At 43.0% G+C, this 22,608-nt stretch overlaps 2 protein-coding genes across 2 annotated transcripts in view; both read left to right on the top strand.

The window, feature by feature from the left end:
• LOC310935482 (extracellular calcium-sensing receptor-like) overlaps nt 1-22,608 on the top strand; it is a gene marked incomplete at both ends in the record, with an annotated part of 132,380 nt that overhangs the window by 5,434 nt on the left and 104,338 nt on the right. The window lies entirely within an intron of this gene.
• LOC310936108 (extracellular calcium-sensing receptor-like) lies at nt 4,515-7,428 on the top strand (the record flags this gene model as incomplete). Its single annotated transcript, XM_083900148.1, has 4 exons — nt 4,515-4,730; nt 4,830-4,953; nt 5,029-5,925; nt 6,896-7,428. 4 exons carry the CDS (start codon nt 4,515-4,517, stop codon nt 7,426-7,428), a joined length of 1,770 nt encoding a protein of 589 aa, XP_083756274.1.

Genomic DNA, 22,608 nt, shown 5'->3' with positions numbered 1-22,608 from the left:
GCGGGCCAAATCTGGCCCGCGGGCCAGAGTTTGACACCCATGGGTTAGAGGCTGAGGCTGCTGCACAGTCCGCTTTACCATCCTCCTGGCATATTGGAGGTTTTGCCCTTGACAGGCTCAGGGACCTGTCTCGGGTGCCCCTATCTGATAAGATTAATATTCAATTCATTTTTTTTTTTTTAAATATATGTGACCCGCCACGGACCAAGCGGGAACAAGTCGGCTGAGCGCAAAACGAGAAAAACAGGAAAACGTTTTTTTTTTTCAAAATTACACAAGTTGAAGTTTTGAAGAAGCCACTACATGCTTCAAATCACAGTATTGTGGGTCTTAAAACCATAAACTTTTGTGTTTGAATTAAGGTTGTTTTATCGCTGTGAATCGCTCCTAGTTTGGGTGTGGCGATCTCACATTCCAGAGCTTTTGTTGCTTTTTCAGCCAGTCAGCTGACAATCGGAGAATACACATGGCTAATTAATATGCAGCTCTCACTCAGAGAGAGCGAGAGAGAGAGAGGGAGGGGGAGAGAGAGAGAGTGTGTCGAATGTCCAGCGTGTATGTGTGCAGTGTGTGTGTGTGTGCAGTGCGAAATTAAAGCGTGGTTATCATCAAAGCAGTCATCATCAAAGCTTTGTTTGACAAAGGAAGGCAAAGAAAACCGGAGAATAAGTCTGTGGCTGAGCTTCTTCACAGAGAAAGCACAGAGATTGCTGATGTGTGGACTGTTAGCATTTTAAGCTAGCGATCTTTATGCTAACGTGTTAGCAGACTTCATCGTCACAAAAACAACAAACAGATGATTATTCAGCAGCTGAAAGAGAGCAGGACACACACAGTAGTTGTCTGAGATGACGACGTGACGCCAGCACCGCCTTATGGGTAAGTTTTCATATACGTAACGTTAGTGTTCAGTCACATACAGGGACGTATTTTCTTGTTATTGTTTCACTTGCTCAAGCACAAACATGTGAGATGATGATGCTCGCGTCACCGGCTGTTCTGGCTGTGTGCCTCCAAGCGTGCGAGTGGCGACACACGTGTTCAAGCGGAAAGTCCGCTTTTTTCCCTTTTTTTTGCCTCTCATTTTTATTATGGCTGTTCTGATGGTCAATAATGGACATTACAGCCATGTTTTTGAGCCTAAAATGAAGTAGTACAGTGTAGAATAATTACCACCCCTGCATTGCTGCTGTTGCTGCTGCTGTAAAAAAAAAAAGTAGACAAAAAATTTGACATGTGGACCTAGACAATCGACTCTAAAAATGTGTGAAATTCCCATCCCTAATTATCAGCTCATTCAGGAACAGACTGATCCATTCACACTACACCACAGAAGCCACTTCAATGTCATTCATTAGTGTCTGATTTGATATTAGAAATATGTGTCTTTGATCCTTCTCTCTTAAGTATATATAGTTTATTTTGTTTTCATGAAACAACAAAAACAGATGATGGAAATACAGTAGTACGCAAAAGTTTGGGCACCCCTGTAAATTTTCATGATTTTCCTTTATAAATTATTGGTTGTTTGGAAAATAAATTTCAGTTAAATATATCATATAGGAGACAAACACAGTGATATTTGAGAAGTGAAATAAAGTTTATATGATTTACAGAACGTCTGCAATATCAGCAGATTCTGGAGAACAATGTCCATGTTCTGTGTAGGAGTGTAGCTCACAACAATAGAATCTGTGCCCATACAGAGCAGGGTGTGGTTTCACTGACAGATTAGACCAGGAGGGGGTTGTGCTATGTAAATGTGATGATTCTGTCTCTTGGCTCTCAGAAGGTGTACATCTTTGAGGCTGAAATTCTCCCTAAAGCAGTTTGACATTGTTGGAAAGCTTAGAAATCACACTTTTGGGATCTGTAAATAACTCCAAATGTACCGAAGTAGACTTGTGAACGCTTTTGCCATGGCTGGACACATATGTATTATTTTCATAATGGTGCCCCGTGTGAGGCTCTCAAATATACCAACTTTGTCACAACTGTACATGTACAAAACGGCAGATATGTTGTTGTTAAATTTAACTTGAATTCTTGGAGTTTCGCTTGCTTGAATTTGATTGACTGATTAACTCAAACTTCCTGAGGGGCTTGGGAGTTTGCCAAACCAGTCTATGTGGTGTGTGGAAAGAGCATACAAATGTGTCCCTCCAGTTGTCCTGTAGGAGGTACTTCTGGTGTAAGGGGTGGATAGATGATTGCTATTGGCAGTCCCATCTCTGTATTCTTGGAGTGAGAGCTTGTGAACTCCTGCTCAGAGTAGGGATGTCACGGTATGAAAATTGAACCTCACGGTTATTTTGACCAAAATTATCTCAGTTTTCGGTATTATCGCGGTATTTTTTAAAAAGTGTGTGAAAATGTTCAGAAAGCATTGATAGTCCTAAAAGCTATGCATTTTTAATATGCTGGTGGTGAGCGCTGCAGCTGTACTATCATGTTAACATTATTGACACAGTATTGTGGGTCTTAAAACCATAAACTTTGTGTTTGAATTAAGGTTGTTTTATCGCTGTGAATCACTCCTAGTTTGGGTGTGGCGATCTCACATTCCAGAGCTTTTGTTGCTTTTTCAGCCAATCAGCTGACGATCACGGAGAATACACATGGCTAATTAATATGCAGTACAGAGAGAGCGAGAGAGAGGGGAGATATAGTGCATAGAACTTTCCTGTGCTTATGTGTGTGTGTGGGTGCAGTGCAAAATTAAAGAGTGATTGTCATCAAAGCAGTCATCAACAAAAGCTTTGTTTGACAAAGGAACGCAAGGAGAACAGGAAATAATTGTCTGTGGCTGAACATCTTCACAATGACAGCGAAAGCTCAGAGACTGCTGGTGTGCGGACGATCTTTATGCTAACGTGTTAGCAGACTTCATCGTCACAAAAACAACAAACAGATGGATTATTCATCGGCTGAAAGAGAGCAGGACACACGGTAGTTGTCTGAGATGATGACGTTACACCAGCACCGCGCTGTACTGTTATGGGTGAGTTTTCATATACGTATATGTCCTGAGGGCTGTCGTCTCCTCCTTCTGCCATGATTCCAGCTTCGATAATTGTTTGAACATCAGGTTGTAGGCTACAGAGTGCGCCTGCGGGCAACTTCAGCAGACGGAGACGCTGGAAAGGCTCACGGTGCCTACACCGCAGGCGCGGTTATTCACCGAGATAATTTTTTTTTTTTAAATGAAGAAGGTAATTATTATCGTCAAAAATTGTATCGCGGTTTACCGTTACACCGTTAACCGTGACATCCCTAGCACAGAGGAGTACTGGACAGAATTCACAATGCCGCCATGTACAATCGATTCTCTTCATAACTTTTATAGATAGGATTTGTAGGTGGTGTTTGCGGTGGAAAATCCCTGCCTCCACTGATTGAGGTGTGTTTTCTCATTTTAAGAGCTTAAGTCTTAGGAACATGACATGTTCTTTACTCAATCCTTGTCTGTGCGTGTGTTGCTGCAGTGGAAAAGTCGTTAATTTGCCATCTGGTCCATATCATCAAAAGTGTCCATTGTCCTCCTCCTCACATCACAATGGCAGATAAGCTGCAGCATTGTTGTGTGTCTACACTGTCTCATTATGGACCAGCCTAACGTTTTAGTTTGTGCTTAATGGGAAAGTCTGTTAAAACAACAGAGAACTAGACTGCGTGTCTTATGTTCTCACTTTGTTAAGCGGTCTGCATTAGCTGTCACAGCGAGCAGAACACGCTGCAATGGAATCAAACACATGCAACAGATTTCATGGTTAAGTCTGAGTAAATGGGCTCAGTGTTAATGACATACAAGTCTGCAGTTATTTACATCAGCTACTTCATGTTAGCATCGTCAGATGTGGCAAAAATAAATGGGAGCGGTGCTGGATTTATCAGTATCCTCACATCTTCAACTTCCTGATTCCTTCATCTTACTCCAGAGTCACGTCAGAGCCTGGAGGGAAACTCTGGAATCTATCAACTAAAGATAGCTGTGGACAGAATGGTGTTGTATTAGCATAATATTAGCATTAGCTAAGGCAGTGTAATTGTTGTATTAACATTGTTGTGTTTATCAAGTGTTTACCACAAAATCTGTTGCTTGTGTTTGTTTCCATTGCTCAGTCTCCTTCTGCTCGGTGAGAGCAAGTTTCATAGTAGTGATTCACCTCCACCATCTCTCTGGATCTGTGGGGATCCAGTGAATTTATCTCCTGTTACCCTGAAAACAGGCTCAGGCAATATCTCAGAAAACCTGTCTCTTTGGCTAAGTCAATGGGATGAGCCAAGTTCTTACATGCCAGTGGGCGTGTGAGAGGCTTTACTTTGCTTGTGTGAAGTCACCTGCCAGAGCTCTATAGGGACCCCAAGTGCATCAGAGAACAATTGTTACATTATGTATCATCAACAGGAAATACAATATTGGATCCTTTAATGGCTCTGTAATGATTTATCTTCTATTTCTAATTCTGATAATTCTATGTATCTGATTATATTCTCCAAAGCTTATGCATTATATGGAAAAAGTCAACTTCTCAACAACATTTGGTGATCAAGTGTCATTTGATGAAAATGGTGATGCCTTACCTGTATATGACATCATGAACTGGGTGTGGCTCCCTGATGGAAGAACTAAAGTTCAGAGAGTGGGTGAGGTTAAGAGGTCAGCCTTCAAAGGTGAAGAACTCACACTGGATGACGACAAAATCTTTTGGAACTTTGAATCCAAACAGGTTATTTCTTACTTTTCCAGATTACCATCTCTTTCCCTTAATCTTTATAGATGAGTCTAACAGACTGACTGACTGACAGACTGATGTTTCTCCACACAGCCTCCCCGGTCAGTGTGCAGTGAGAGTTGTCCTCCAGGTACCCGCATGGCCAGAAAGAAGGGGGAACCTGAGTGTTGTTTTGACTGTGTCCCTTGTTCTGAGGGAAAGATCAGCAATACAACTGGTAAGTGTAAACTTTTAAACACCACAGTTCATAGATGTTGTATAAACATGTATCTCATCACCCTCTTTTTCTCAGACTCCATGGAGTGTACCAGTTGTCCAGAAGATTTCTGGTCCAGCCCCAAGCGTGACCACTGTGTTCCTAAGAAAACAGAGTTCCTCTCCTACCATGAGCCTCTGGGTATCTGTTTGACAACCACCTCACTGTTGGGCACATGTATCTGTGTTGTTGTTCTGGGCATCTTCATCCATCATCACAGCACACCTATAGTTCGTGCCAACAATTCAGAACTCAGTTTTCTTCTCTTGGTGTCATTGAAGTTCTGTTTCCTCTGCTCGTTGCTCTTCATTGGACGACCCAGATTATGGACTTGTCAACTAAGACATGCAGCATTTGGCATCAGCTTTGTACTTTGTGTCTCATGTATCCTGGTGAAAACCATGGTGGTTCTGGCTGTGTTCAGGGCCTCCAAACCAGGAGGTGAGTCCAGTCTGAAGTGGTTTGGTGCTGTGCAGCAGAGAGGGACAGTTCTAGTTCTGACTTCTGTTCAAGCAGCAATCTGCACTGTCTGGCTTGTGTCTGCTTCACCAGTGCCTCATAAAAACACCCAGTATCACAGTGACAAGATAGTTTATGAATGTGCTGTTGGGTCCACAGTTGGTTTTGCAGTTTTACTTGGTTATATTGGTTTACTGGCTGTCCTCAGTTGTTTGTTAGCTTTTCTAGCAAGGAATCTTCCAGACAGTTTCAATGAGGCCAAACTCATCACTTTCAGCATGTTGATCTTCTGTGCAGTGTGGGTGGCCTTTGTCCCTGCTTACATCAGCTCACCAGGCAAATATGCAGATGCAGTGGAGGTTTTTGCCATCCTGGCCTCCAGTTTTGGCCTCTTGGTGTCGCTATTTGGACCTAAATGTTATATAATCCTGTTGCGACCAGAGAGAAACACAAAGAAAGCCATCATGGGTCGAGGTACTGACACTTAAATATAGCAAAATACACAAATAATGAATTGTGAGTTTAAATACACAGTCATTTATAATAATTACTGTATGTATTGAACAGAGAGGCTTACTTTTCATTGGAACACAAAATCCAAAAGATAGTCCACAATTTTTAATGATTATATTAATTCCTTTCAACCCAAACTTTTTCCATATAGCTCCGATAAACTCCAGTCCACTTTCACTTTATGTGACGAGTTGGTGTAGGTTTTAATTTCCCAGTGCTCTGTTTGTGTGTGAGTAGTACATATAGTGCTGGCTTTGTGTCATCAAATTTATATTCTGTTAAATAAAAGTGCAGCGTAGAAATCCTTCCACTTTGTCATGCTATACTGAGTGTTCTGTGTTCGAATCAAACTTCAGCGTGAGCTAACGTGTCCACGGTGAGGAGCTAGTTTCGGGTCTGCTGTGTGGGATGTAAGGTCTTGGCGTTGCTTCTCTGCTGGCTGGATATGACAGATAGTTCCCCAACAACTGTTTTCCACATACGGTTTGGATTAAAGCTAAACTTTCATCTGTTGGATTTTGTGAGTAAAAGCCTTCACCCTTTTTCTTTCTTGGAGGATTGTGGACAATTTCACAGTAAAGTGAATTAACCTGACTGCTTAGATGGAGTGAGTATCTTGGAAAACTGTGGGATTACGACTTATAAAAATAAATAAATAAATGATATGAACAAATTAAAGAGCCCACCACCTGCCCAGGAGCAGACTGAACTGATGTGCAAACATTCATTGAAAAATACAGAGTTGCACTGTATGGCGCCCCTATCTCACCAGTGATGGTCTTGTTGCTGCAGGCTCATGAACTCCATGTGGTCATTGGGCTCCTCCTGTACATTTGAGGAGAAACCAGAACAGTGAGCCCCTTTGTTACAAATGCTATCGCACTGGTTTCACGTCCCGCATATGCCCAACCTGCCTCCAGGCTACCCACAGAACCAGGGTCCCTCCAGGTTAACAGGCTACCACCAGGCCTTTTGCAAGCCAAGGCTACCTCCAGCCTAACTTCACCAGGCCCAGGAAACCAGCAGCATCTGGCTACCTCCTGGCCCAGGCACCAACAGCATCCTGGGACTTTCAGGTCCAGGTCCAGGAACATCAGGCTACCACCAGGCTCCAGTAGCATCTGGCTACCACCAGGCCCAGGAAACCAGCAGCATCCAGCGACCACCAGGCCCAGGAACCAGTTGCATCCGGCTACCACCAGGCCCAGGCCCCACCCCAGCAGCATTTGGCTACCACTACGTCCAGGCCCCACCCCAGCAGCATCCGGCTCCCACCAGGCCCAGGCCCCAGTAGCATCCGACTACCACCAGGCCCAGGCCCCAGCAGCATTCGGCTACCACCAGACCCAGGACCCAGCAGCATCTGGCTACCACCAGGCCCAGGTCCCAGTAGAATCTGGCTACCACAAGGACCTGGCTAACAGCAACCATCAGGCCAAAAAAACAGTTCAGTGCTCCAACTGAGTTTCATGAGCCAAAATGGGCACAAAAGAAATTAAAAAAGACATAGAAGAGTTAAAAGCTGCTTTGAACTTGATGGGCGAGGAATTGAAAACCATACAGCACCGTACTATAATACATCTGATGAATGAAATCACAGAACTTAAGAAGCTGAACGAGCAGCAGCAGAACAATATTAACTTTTTGGAAGCACGTGTATCGGACTTAAGCAGTACACACGTATGAATATCATTATAACTGGACTAGTGATCGAGCCTCTGTCTTATGCTCAGGCCACGAAGGGGGCTCATCATTGTCATCATCATTGTCAGGCACAAAGGTTTATATTAATGAGCACCTCACCAAAAGAAATGCAGATTTATTGCAAGAATAGCAAGGTTCTTGAAGAAGCGAGGGAAAATTCAGGCCACTTGGACCTCTAACTGCAAAGTGTTTGTTAAAATGAATGGCATACCTGAACAGGCTAAAGTACTGTGTATCAGGAGCATTGAGCAGCTCAAAAAGTTAGGCAGTACATAGATCATTCCCATGTGTCTGAACATATAGTTCCTTTTCTACTTTATTTAGTTTTTCATTGTTTAATAATTCTCATGTTGTCATGATTGATAAAATAAACATCTTACGCAATACTGGATACTATAACTTTGACCAAAGCATGCCAGACTTTGATCAGACCATTGATTTGATAAATATTACCTGTACAATAACATAAATTCCAACAGTTGCTACTACACAGTGTGGCAGTTCAACAATAATATCAAACATGAATTTGGGATATCCATTATTCACTTTAACAGCAGAAGTCTGTATTTAAACTTTCTGAGTATAAAGGAATATTTAGCACATTTCAATAAACCATTTAATATTATAGCTGTATCAGAAATATAGATTAATGCTGATAGGGGCATTGATTTTGATTTACAGGGATACAAACTAAACTATGTTAATAGAGAGAGCAGATGTGGGGGGGGGGGGGGTGGCACTCTTTGCTGACAAAGGTCATGTCAGTAATCATGGAAGATGTAATAGAGTGTATATGTGTCCAGCCATGGCAAAAGCGTTCACAAGTCTACTTCGGGACGTTTGGAGTTATTTACAGATTCCGAAAGTGTGATTTCTAAGCTTTCCAACAATGTCAGATGTAAATCTGATCATTTTTGAAGAAGATGTGGCCATTTGAATGTAGGCACTCCTCAAACTGCTTTAGGGAGAAATTCAGCCTGAAAGATATTGACCTACTTGAGGAGCCAGGCCAATAGCTGCTCATTTGCATCACATTTACATGGTCACAACCCCCCACCCAGTCTAGCTGTCAGTGACATCTGATATCTGTTAACCCACAGGACAGAAACAGTGTAGCAGTTTGAAAAAAAAAAGGAATGAATGTAGTTCATGTCAATGTAGTGTTATTTGCCATAAGTACTTCAGTGGGATGATAAGAATCAGAATTTACTTTATTGATCCCCAGAGGGAAATTCTTCTGTTACAAAAAGCACTTGAATAAAAATGAGAAACAAGAAAGGTGAAAGATAGATACATACTTCAAATATCAAATAAAATATGAGTATATACAGTGGGGCAAAAAAGTATTTGGTCAGCCACCGATTGTGCAAGTTCTCCCACTTAGAATGATGACAAATATCTGTAATTTTCATCATAGGTACACTTCAAATGTGAGAGACAGAATGTGAAAAAAAAATCCTGGAAATCACATTGTAGGATTTTTAAAGAATTGTATTTGTAAATTATGGTGGAAAATAAAGTATTTGGTCAATAACAAAAGTTCAACTCAATGCTTTGTAATATAACCTTTGTTGGAAATGACAATGTCAAACGTTTGATGTAGGTCTTCAGCAGGTTTGCACACACTGTAGCTGGTATTTTGGCCCATTCCTCCACGCAGATCTTCTCTAGAGCACTGATGTTCTGGGGCTGTAGGCGGGCAACACGGACTTTAATCTCCCTCCACAGATTTTCTATGGGGTTGAGGTCTGGAGACTTGGAAGGTCACTCCAGGACTTCGACATGCTTCTTACGGAGCCACTCCTTCATTGCCCGGGCGGTGTGTTTGGGATCATTGTCACGCTGGAAGACCCATCCATGTTTCATCTTCAATGCTCTCACTGATGGAAGGAGGTTTTGGCTCAAAATCTCACGATATATGGCCCCATTCATTCTTTCCTTAACATGGATCAGTCGTCCTGTCCCCTTGGCAGAAAAACAGCCCCAAAGCATGATGTTTCCACCCCCATGCGTCACAGTAGGTATGGTGTTCTTGGGATGCAACTCAACATTCGTCTTCCTCCAAACACGACGAGTTGAGTTTGTACCAAAAAGTTGTATTTTGGTTTCATCTGACCACATGACATTCTCCCAATCCTCTTGTGGATCATCCATATGCTCTCTGGCAAACTTCAGATGGGCCTGGACATGTACTGGCTTAAGCAGGAGGACACGTCTGGCTCTGCAGGGTTTGATTCCCTGTCGGCGTAGTGTGTTACTGATAGTAACCTTTGTTACTTTGGTCCCAGCTCTCTACAGGTCATTCACCGGGTCCCCCATGTAGTTTTGGGGTTTTGCTCACTGTTCCCATGATCATTTTGACCCCACAGGATGAGATCTTGCGTGATATTGAGTTGAACTTTTGTTATTGACCAAATAATTATTTTCCACCATAATTTACAAATAAATTCTTTAGAAATCCTACAATGTGATTTCCAGGATTTTGCTTTTCACATTCTGTCTCTCACATTTGAAGTGTACCTATGATGAAAATTACAGACCTCTGTCATCATTTTAAGTGGGAGAACTTGCACAATCGGTGGCTGACCAAATACTTTTTTGCCCCACTGTAAGTGTGAAAGAGAGTTCAATATTTTCCAGGACTATATTATTATCTTCAATACCAGTTCCTCCCCCACAATATGGCTGTACCCACTCTGTCCATCACAGTTGATATGCGGGCTAAATGGTGACTTCACAAACGCACCCTCTTCTGCTTACTCTTCTGTGCTGTAACCTTTGGTGCACGGCATGTGAAGTCTTTTGCCTCATCAGAACAGAAAGGCCTGATTTTTTCAAAAAGATACGTCTGCCTGTCCATGGTCCGTCCAGGTGGGGCCAGGACGGTCATCAAAGTGTTTGATTATGTCAGTCAGAGTCAGATTTGCCAATTCTGAAAGAAAAGAAAATACTTGCCTCAGATCATGGTTCATGTTAAAAGGCACTTTATCACTGAATCAGTATAGATTGATCAGTAGTATTGCTTGAATTATGTGTGAATGCCACACCTTTATGTGCATGAATCGCACGTGTAATTAACACGTTCATCACACATAGTGTTAATCACATGTTTGATTCATGCATGCAAAGGTGTGGCATTCACACATCATTCAATGCAATGTTAGGTTTACAACATGGGATTTTCGTCTCAAAGCATATGAATTATCAAACTGAACCTGCGGGTGTACAACATCTCAAAGAGGGCCGTGACATGCTCCCCTTACGACTTATAATACACTCATCTGACCGAACACAAGTTTCGAAGTGCATATTATTTTTAACACGCCAATAGTGAGCTAGCCAATCTCTAGTGTAGCTAATAATCGTTTTGGCAACATAACATTCTGAAACGCACCAGAAGTGTGTTATCCACACGTTATTCTTGCACAGCAGAGGTCATATGCTCCCGTACATATAACACAAGTTTCAATGTGCGCATCATTCTCATTGTAATAATACAGTACCGAGGTAGTGAGCTTAGCGAGCTTAGCAAGCACAGCTAATGACAATGTAGCCAAACGGCGTTATGAAAGCACAGTGGATTATTAAAAGACAGCGTCCCTATGTGCGTCTGTATGTGACTTTGAAGGAACACTAACATAACATAGATTAACAACGTTAATGAAAACTCACCCCATACAATAACAAGAAAAAACGTCCCTGTATGTGACTGAACACTAAGGTAAGAAAACCTTAGTGATAAGAAAACTCACCCATGATGAGATAGAACGGTGCTGGCATCACGTTGTCATCTCAGACAACTAATGTGTCTGTCCTGCTCTCTTTCAGCCGCTGAATAATCCATCTGTTTGTTGTTTTTGGGAAGATGAAGTCTGCTAACATGTAGCATAAAGATCGCTAGCTTAAAATGCTAACAGTCCACACACCAGCAGTCTCTGTGCTTTCTCTGTCCTTGTGAAGACGTTCAGCCACAGACAATTATTCAATCAATTAATCTTTATTTGTATAGCCCACAGTTTACAAAACATAGTTTGTCTCATGGGACTTCACATCTTGGTAACATCCTCTATGGAGTTAGATTTGTGTCTTTATTATTCAATCAAAAAAAAGTTTGCTTCAATCAAAAAAATGTTTTCAATCAAAAAAATGTTTTCAATCAAAAAAACATTCACTTCAATCAAAAAAAAACTTTTTAATCAAAGAAAAAAATTGTTTGAATGCAAAAATACATTTGAGACTCAAAAAAATGCATTTGAACACTGTTTTTCTTTGATTGAAAATGTTTTCTTTGATCGAAGTGAATGTTTTTTTGGTTTGAAGCAAGTTTTTGATTGAAGTATTGCTGTTTTGCGTTTGGGCCATATTATGGGTAGGACATTTGTGTCTTTATAACTCAATCAAAGAAGAAGTTGCTTCAAATAAAAAAAAAATATTTTCAATTAAAAGAAATCACTTCAATCAAAAAAATCATTTACAATCAAAAAAAAAAGTGTTTGATTGCAAAAAATATTTGAGACTCAAAAAATTTCATTTGAACACTTTTTTTCTTTGATTGAAAAGGTTTTTTTTGATTGAAGTGAAAAAAGTTTTGAAGTCGTTTTTTCTTTGTTTGAATCATTTTGACACAAACGTTCCGCAGTGGGCGGGTGCTTCCCCATTGGTCAGACATGTTTGAGTGACAAGTGTCTACACCAACTGTTGCCCGCAGCCCTGCCTGTAAGGTAGGGTCCAGTGTGCGGAGAGAGCTCCCTCGCAAGGTCTTCTTCGCCACCGGCTGTTGGCTGGCCCCCGCGGGGCGCATTTCCTCCGCCGGTGGTGAGCCGCGACCGGCTCTAGGTCGGCTTGGAAAGGCTCGGGGCGAAGGTGGCAGGCGGCTCTGGCCGTCTGCTTTGCATCACACCCCCACCCGGACCTCGCCGCTTCCCTGGGCCGCGGATAAATGTGTACTCGTCTCGCTGCGCCTTCTCTCGCCCCCACTGGCCGCCTCCTCCTCACCGGGGAGAGGTGTCCCGCTCTCAAAATAAAAGCACCTGCCTCTGTCTGTGAGCGTTTGATGGTGGGGAGACCACTACCCGTGAACGCGCGCGCGAGAGAGAGCGAGATAGTCAAACAGCTGTACTGTGGGCTGTGTGAGAACACGGGCTCTGCATTACCTGTTGCTGCTAAACAGTCAGGGCTGCGGGCAACAGTTGGCCTGTGGACTGTTGTTTGACCACTAATTACGTTACTTATTATAACATAACATAGCACTAGCACATAGCAAGCCTCTGTACTTAAGTAAAATAAACAATTCATTCAGTGTGCAGAGCCATGGGCTAACGTTATCAGCCGTTCATGCACTATGACGGCGTGAGATATCTAACACCAAGCTTTATGTTTAATCGAAATATCAAACAGAATGGGATAATAACACGACAAATCATTTTAATACTGTTTTGCCACTGCACTGCGACCTGACTTGCTGACGACCATGACTTGCTTGTCAGGTATGGTCCTCCATAAGTGCTAAGCTACACGTGTTTGCCGTGTTTCATTTACGCGTGTGCTTCACTCACGCACGTAAACAGAACGTTCTTCGGGCTAAGAGCTGTTTGCAGGGCTTGCAGGAAATGTTTGTTTATTATCCTACATATGTTGAAATACTTAGAGATATGCAGCTAAAGCTAAACCCCTGTAATATTTTCGAGTAGAGAACAAGTTATTGTAAATATGACGAAGATTCAAGTAAAGTAATGCCAGTCTTTTTTGTATGATCCGTAATATTATTTTAATCTTTACTATTTTCCATTCCAGGGTCATTTTAACCACACAGCCACTCAAACAGACAGACTTTGAAAGAACAAATGAACAGCAAAAGTAAGTAGAAATGTAATTTTGTAGAATCCAAATACTGAAGAGCATAAAATGTTCACACATGAATCTACTCCATAGGGAAACAGACACCAAAATGGCGGCCAAGGAGGTCAGACTGGTGTCGCTGGAGGAAACAGCTGTGGGATCCAGAGCAACAAACTGTGGCTGTTCTGATTTGAAGAGGATTTGAGGAGGGTGCACAATCCCAAAATTGCAGTAAATACGTTTCTCTCGTCTTCATAACTCAGAGGGAAACTACAGGCATTATCACTCCATACAAGGGTAAGATTTTAAGGAAAAAAAACTTGACAGTTTACGTAGGAGTATGAGTAAATGTATCTGACCTGACAGTATTTTTTATTTGCTGACAGATTCAGCTTGACTCGCACCACAATTCTGCTGTGACTTTACATTTGGTGGAAACTCTCTCTGCAAGCCAGGATGTGTGTGGAGTAGACTCTGGAGTCTTTATATGTAAGTAACTTCAATCTTGTTTGTGGTGTTTTTTTTAATATTAATGCTTGTTACCTCTCTTTTTGTCAGCAGCATGTATGACATACTACGAGACACTCCAGAAGAACTTACACATGAACAGATGAAGTCAGTCCGACCTTGCGGCCCAAGCAGAAGCATTGAGAGGTGCAGACAGAGACGAAAGAGGGTACGATTGTAATCAGTGCATGATGTCAAAATATTTTTTCTTGACCTTAATACTAAGTACTTAGTGTGACATTTTACTAAACTAACTGGTTAATTAGACAAACGCATACATACGTGTGTGTGTATATATATACACTCATGGAGCAGCACTAATTGTACTACTTGTGTTTCCAGCTGCTGGAAGCGAGGAGGGCTGTTTTAGCCAACGATGAGATGGACTTCTGCAGGGGCATCACAATTGACCTGATGTCTGATGAGGAGGATGGAGGACAAACTGTTTTTTGTAACCACGCAAGGCTGCATAATGGACCACTCTCTGCAAGACCTGCTCCAACTTATGACCCTGAAGCAGCCAAGATAGATTTTTCATAAAGCATGTTTGTTATTTGTGGTTTCTTTTGTAAATAAAGCTTCACTTTCTATATGTACTTTCCTATGTCTCTTATTCTCTATTGTGACGTGGAGTTATCACTAAATAATAATAGCAATAAGAATAATAATTAGTAGTATCATTAATAATAATGTTATTATTAATATCTGTTTTATTATAATCATTATTAAAAATGGTAGGTGCAAATGTCCATATGTTCAAAAGGTGAGTGAGGGGTGCTGTCCAACCACAGAGGATTTTACTTCGGAACTGTCTGTGGTTTCATCCAATGGTTGTTCGTGTCAGTCAGCGCAGGTCTGACGATCGCAACATTCAAATGCTAATTTGAGCCGTTCACACCTAGTGGGGGTTCGCGAGCGGGCGGCATGTTAATTATTTTTCTCTCTTCTCTACCTGTATCGCTCAATCGTCTCTCTTCTCTCGCTTTATTCTCCTTGTCCTCTCGCTTTTTTCTCTGTCTTCTCTCGCTTTATTCTCCGTGTCCTCTCGCTTTTTTCTCTGTCTTCTCTCGCTTTATTCTCCGTGTCCTCTCGCTTTTTTCTCTGTCTTCTCTCACTGTATCGCTCACTAGTCACCCTGTCTGTCACTCGCTCCTCACTGCCTTCATTTGTCCGTATTCAGGTTCGCAATATTTAGTGGGATGCACAGATTTGATTGGCTTTTAGTGGCGTCACATGGGATGGCTAAAGTCGAATGCAATTGGTCAGTGGATTTCCGGATTCGCTCAACCAGTACCGTAAAGTCTAGAGAAGCTGCGCCGGTCTATATAGAAGCACCTTGTCAACATTTAAAATACTTAAATAATTTATTCACTTTTGGTCCAGGTCCGTACAGGATGGCGTCTGGGTCCGGACTCGGACCGTGGTCCGCCTGTTAGTGACCTCTGGTATAGTTTTTCATGCAGGATATTAAACAGGCCAGGGAGGGCTAATGAACACTGCTGTGGACAGACCCCAAACTACAGGTGCCGCATCGCTAGGTCAAACACCAGTAATTGTTGGCCAACCAAAACCTGCACAGCTGCTTTTGTAGGTAAATGACCACAAGGTGGCAACATAAACCAGTAATCATACAAATCTATTACATTCCTCCCCTTTTAGATTTTTTTTTATAACAACCATTTTAAGTTTTTAGCAATACTTAGTAACAGCGTAACTTTTAATCTCACATATATATATATATTATTCCTTAACTTTTAGGTTTTTATTAAGTGTCTCCAGTGTTTTCTCGGTGGGAGCTGTCTGCACTGGGGGCTGTGATTGCCTCTGACTGGGATGTCTCTAACTCGTAGTGAACATCGGCCTTGTCCGGTGGGGGTCTATGGCAGTGCTTCACTGCCATGAACCCTTTACTAGCCTGTGGCTATGTGGGCGCCCTGGTGGAGGAGTCCTGGCCCCCAGTGCAGACGGCTTCCTGTGATGGTGTTTCCTGACCTGGCTCCTCTGTATCCAGCAACACGTTTCATAGATCTTGTTTGTGTGTGTATGTATGTATGAGTGTGCGTGCATGTTGAATAATAATAATAATGTTTTTTATTTGGAGGCGCCTGTCATGGCGCTCAAGGTCACCTTACAACAACAAAATAATAATAACAATAATGACAACAACAAGAAATAATAATAGTAGTAATAAAAATACAAAACCACTAAAAAACAATCAGTAATGAGAGATGTGTGTGTGTGTGTGTGGGGGGGGGGGGGGTAGATGGAGTAGGCCTGTTTAAAAAGGTGGGTTTTCAGAAGGGATTTGAAGATAGAGAATGAGACAATGGCCCTTTCTCAATACCCAAGTATGCCAGTACGTACTTGTTTGGCAAAGTGGCGACAGGTGAGAGGAAACCGACAACACCACCTCAGGGAATTCCACCCCGAGGAAGTCACTAATTAAAGTAACTCCGCCCATGTCAGGGCTCACCCCAGATTAAGGACACAGATTCAAAAAGCACTAGAGATGAGACGTGATTCCACAATTAAACAATTATTTTATTTTCACAACACGGCTAAAAGTATAATAAGATCATTCACTTTTCTTTTATTACTGTACCTGCACACTCAACCTACTCTACACGCCCACAAACGCCCGGGCTAGGGCTGGGGGCCTAATGCGGCTGGGAAAATATGATAAGAGAAAGGGGGTACTAATGTACACCACAGTGATTACCATAACCATCCAGGTGACACCCAAGTGCTGTTGAGGGACCAATGACGGACACCACCACAGGGGACCAGCCGCGATCTGCCCCACAGTTCCGCCCCGCAAAAAGACACAGAAATTGAGTCAAAACTCTACTTGCCTACCAGCAAGTAGAATACAATAGATCAAAATAACATACCATTAAAATTTTACAAAAAAATAAAACAACATGCACAACACAATCTAAATATTTTGATAAAGTAATCTAAAGAACAAAACAAAATAATCAAACAAAACATGCATTGGTTCAAATCAAACACTTCAAAATACACACACATACAAAATTAAACAAACTAGCAAACAAAACAATAACCATAATTCAAACTATCACATAAAAATATCTATTATAATAATAGCGGTGGTATTAATATCGGTAACACTCTTGAGTTTGAATGATAAAAAAAGAGAGGGCGACAGAACAGCAGTCGGCCATGGCTTGGAGGCTGAGAGGGCTGCGGGACTGTGATTCACATGCTGGCCGAATTACCTGCCAAGCCAGCAGAGAGCAAAAGTACTCAGAATACTGTGTCAACATCTATACACACAAAAACCGGCCTGCATATACACACCGGAGAGCAGCAGCGCAGTTTTCCCAAGCCGTGAGGAGAGGAAGAGAGAGAGAGAGAGAGTGCACGGCTCGATTTCCGTCCACAGCAACTAGAGACCACAAAGCCATTCAGTTACTCACCGGTAGCTCTTGTTGGGCACAAGAGCTACCGGCAGCTAAAGCACAATGTAGCCAGCTTACCTTCCGATGCCGATGTGTCCACCTACAATGCAGGGAGCACACTTCGGCTCTGCGAGAGGACGCACGCAGCTACAACACAGCTGACTCTGCAAACAACAGAGTGGAAGTATGTGTAACACCACTACCACTCGTCGTAACTTCATAGACATTCAAAACAATCCCGAAGCATAACCTACCGTACAATATTATCATGTTGATCACAGATTGAGCAGTCACGCCACACCGCGATCACAGCATGATGTTGATTCAGAAAAGACGGCACAGTGCAAATCAGAGGCGAAGTCACCCGCCCATATATATAACAGTGGGCGGCACTGCCCAGTCATTCCGCACTGATGGCTGAGTGAATTCTATCTGGTGATTTCAATGCAGGTCACGTGCCCCATCCTGTCAAATTCTACCCCCCCTTTTTGCATCGTTGCCCCGACGATGACACAAGAGACTTGGAGGGTTAGCACCAAGGTCTCAAAATGGCAAAGTGAGCATTAGAGACCGGTCCTGGAGCTTCAACTGCTTAATCTACCGCTACACTGGCTGCCCGAGGAAGTCGGTTGACGTTGGAATGTTGACCAGCTGTAGAGCGTTCGGTTCGTCTCAAGACCATCCGACGAGGACTGGGTTGGCCCGTTGGAGAAGAAGAGGAGTGGACTGCTGGGCCAGAACTTTCTGGTACCAAAGTTGTATCTGGGATTGGCTGAGCTCCTGCAGAGGTGACAATCAGAGACCCTCTGGACTCTGAGGAGTTTGACACCACCCCTGAAACCAGTGGACCATTCTCAGACCCACTGGGAGGGCTACCGGGCATGAGTTCTAGTGGTTGTGAGGTGTTTGCGGGTTGAGCCAAAGGCTCGGACGGAATTTGGGCCTTCAACATGTTGTGATATACATTCCATACCTTACACAAATCATTCACAGGAGCAATGGTGTAAACCGCTCCTTCACCTACAAGTACACGCAGCACCTGATAGACCACTGAACTCCACCTGTCTTGGATTTTGTGGCGACCAGAGTACTGCGGTCCTGAATGTAGACCAACTGGCCCACCTGAAAAAGTGCATCATGGACGCTCTGGTCTCTCCTTCCGATGACCTGCTGCAGCCAACAGTCTCTCTCGAGCGTCTTCAAAGGCAACCCCCAATCTGGCCTGGTGCTCCACAAGCCAGTCCTGCACTCCCCCTGGCACAGGGTCACAATCACGACCCAAAATAAAATCTACAGGGAGCCTTGGCTCCCGACCAAACATTACCAGAAAGGGGGACTCACCAGTACCATGGTGAGCGGTTGGTATTGTAGCAGAACAGTACCTGTTGCAGACAGGAAGCCCAGTCCTGTTTCCTGGAAGTTGGTAGTGTGCGCAGAAGATTGTTGAGTGTTCGATTGAACCTCTCGCACTGTCGTTTGCCAGCCAAGTGATAGGCGGTAGTACGAGACTTGGCTACTTCGTACATAACACATAGTTGGTGGATCAAAGTACTCTCAAAGCTCTTACCTGAGTGAGGTCTGAGTGGATGCGGCTGGGAACACCGAAACCTGAAAAACTACTCTGTGGACCGGACCTGTGCCACAGTGGAAGCTCGCTGTCCCGTGTTGGGACAGCCACAGTGTACTTGCTAAAAAGTCTGTCATCACGAGGACATTCTCTAGTCCAGCCATTCTCAACCTTGAGGTCGCGAGATGATTTCTGGGGGTCGCCAAATCATTTTGGAAAAATATTTTAAAAAATATTAAAAACATTTTTTTTTTTAATCAAAATTAATGTAGTGTCCGATCAGATGTTAGAATGACGACGAGCAGTTGGGCCGAAAAAGTACACTGGATACACCAGCTTTTCACCACCTGACCGCACTTTACAGACTGCTTTCCTGGCATGCGCACTTAACCCTACCCCACCCCCCCTTTATGTTTAGGACGGGGGTGAGGGGCACAACACAAGTGCTCTAGTCCACCCCGAGAGGGCTCTAACAGAGTGAAATCAATTGCCACAATTTCATTTGGCCTAGAGGCCAATAAGTAACTCATGAAAATGTGGCACTGACCCAGAGTTCTTTTCAAGCTGACAACGTGCACACTCTTGGACCCACTGCTTAATGTCTGCAGACATTCCCGGCCATTAACAGCGCTGTCGCACCAATTCACTGGTCCGGTCAATACCCTGGTGGCCATGTTCCTGGTGCAGTTGTCTCAATTTCTCTAATTAAAGGACTGCTGGTAAAACAAGCTGGAACTTTTCCTCACCCCCGTCTGAGCGGAAGACCCGATGGTATAAGACACCATATCGTGTTCAACCAGGCGATCCCATTGGCTCAACAAGGCCAAAGCTGGTCTTGGGATCTGTCGCCTCTCTTCTGGAGTAGGCGGGACCCATCTTTCAGAATTGGTGGAGTGTTTCGGTAAAGGATACCATGAGGACACTAATTAACACGTAATCAATATGTATGCTGTCTACGGAACAAACCTTTATTTATGCACGTCGTGTGAAATGTGTAGAGCGTCGATGTAGGTAGTGCGTTCCTGTTTAAAGAGCCCATATTATACCCTATTACCCCAAGTTAAACTAGTTCCTGATGCCCTAATGAACATGTCTGTGTCATGCTTTAGTCAAAATATCATAAGGATGAAGCACAATAGCAGTTCAATAACCCTGCCAAAACAGCCCTTTTCAGAATGCTCGGTTTTGTGCCTGGTCATTTACATGTGAATGAGACCCAGGTAAACACACACCCACTGCTTCCAGGGGAGTGTCGATCTAACTTACTATCCACAGCCATACTGTCACCACTTATCACCGATTGTCATGCACCGTCGTTCCAACCCCCGCTCTGTATACCCCATAGTAATGTCCGTTTACCCGTTATTACTGCGTTTCACCGTAATGCATAGAGTGACCACGATTTGGGCTTCTCGCGATCATAAAAAAACTAGAATCGAAGAAAAACGAGTAATGCGCTGCGCGGCGCTTATGTAAATTCCTATGCTAGAAAAACACCTTGAATGCACCAGTGTTACTGCAGCTGCAAGTAACGTGTGTGGATCAATAATTAGGAGAGAACGTGGAAACACGACAGAAAGGTAGCCTTTGGTTGAGAAGAAATGTAGGACAACATCTACATCTTTCTGCAGTGCTTTCAAATGCGTGCACTTCATATTATTGATCCACACATGTCACTCGCTAAAGGCCACATTACTGCAGGCACGTAACTGATGCGTTCAAGGTGTTTTTCTAGCATAGGAATTTATATACACGATCAACAGCAAAGGGCTTGTGAAGCTTGTGAACATTTTTTTCATAAATAAAATATATCCACTGGACACACAAGTCCTCTGAGGCTGGAAGTTTGTGTAAAACACTGTGCTCCGCTGTGCAGCCACTCTTCCTCCGTCGCCTGCACTCTCGTATTTCACAGGGACAAGGAGAAGCTACGGTGGAGCTGTGAAGTACTCTGCCTGGCGGGGTGCCAACATTCACGGTGAAATGTGTCGCTATGTTGTAATTCCGTGGGAGGTTTAAACATTGCGTGTTTTATCGCCTATACTTACACTAAGTGGAACCACTAAAACATGGCTGAGTCTTGTTTTTTCACATTTTGGGGACTGGTATGGCCCCCTGAGTCCCAAATATCAGTACTAAAATTATTAAAAAGTTGATTTTGCACAATATGGGCCCTTTAAGGACATGACTTTATGTGCTTTAGGTAGATGTTATGTCTGCTTAAATCTTTTTATCATCGATAGATTAACTGTAATCATTACAAATGTTGCTGTGGCTTACTTAGGTTCAAGAACCAGAAAGCCAAGTGGGAGGTGTAGAACTTCTAGCAGTTGCTCAGTGTGTGTGCGAAATCAAAGGGCGATTGTCATCAAAGCAGTTGTCATCAAAGCTTTGATGACCAAAGTGCTTCTTGTATATAGCTAATCCTTTAATTTGTTTGTCATCATCTGTAACTGATCATCAGAACTCGTATGCTTTGCCGGTTTACAACCTATTAAGTAGTGTATTAAGTTGTGTGTAGAATAAAACCTCTTAAAGACATTCGAGTTGTCCACCATACTTGTTCTGGTCGCCCTTTCCAGAGGGTAGTTTATTGAGCTGTAAGAAGCAGCCGGTAAATATCTAGACAGCTAGCATCGACCTCCAAAACAAAAGGGCGTCCAGAGTCTGCAAAAGCAAAAGAGCAGAAACCAACTTGGCTTAAAGGCCTCAAAACTCTGCTCACAATGAGCTGTCCATGCAGAACCCAATGCCTGTCCTTGTCTTTTCTTGGACCTGGTACCTACCAGTTCCGCTACCAACTTATGGAGGGGACCGGCCAGCTTGGCAACCGGTAATCCACGCACATGCGCAGACTCCCATCTTTCTTACGGACCAAAACAATCGGTGAACTACTCTCCCTTATCACCTGGGCCTCAAGAAGCTGGTTGATATGAGCTTTGACCTCCTCGTACCCCGATGGTGGAATGTGCCTGTACCTCTGCCAAGCTGGCACATCGTCCAGCAATGGAATGTCATGGGAGATGAGGTTGGTGCAGCCTAGTGATGTTCAAATGAAGCAATAAAGCAGTATTGAACCACTTTGCCAATTGTATTGAAAATGGGTTCATTCATTCAAAGGTTAATTTCAGTGACATCTAGTGGGGAAATGGTAGACAACAAACACAGTGTTCAGCTGATTCAGTAGAGATATCTGGGATTGGGGGAGGGTGTGCTTTAGGAAACAAAAAGTTGTTTTAAAAAGTTAAAAACCTTGCAGCCCTACTGGTTCCCTAAATGTTTCACGAATATTACATGATAACAAAATTAGATTTATAATATATAGTGTTGCTGGGCACTATACAGCGTTAAAGTTAACGCATGACACGTTTCCATGGCAACTGAAAAAGACACACATGGCCGATTGTTAAAATGAGTCTCTAAAGTAACGCTAAACTTTAAAAACAGACACACATACACAGGTATGCCGGTTATTTGTAGCGCAGCTCTTTTCCTTTAATAAACATACCGCTCCAGTTCCACTGTAGGCGCCCTAAACGACACTCCGGTGCCGCGGCACGAAAAACGACTATTAACAATCTTTTAACCCCGATGTATGATTAACGT

Source organism: Microchirus variegatus, assembly GCF_963457635.1.
Source record: "Microchirus variegatus genome assembly, chromosome: 13".
NCBI classification, from domain to species: domain Eukaryota; kingdom Metazoa; phylum Chordata; class Actinopteri; order Pleuronectiformes; family Soleidae; genus Microchirus; species Microchirus variegatus.
The sequence above is the reverse complement of the archived record's forward strand: the minus strand, read 5'-3'. Positions and strand labels throughout refer to the sequence as shown.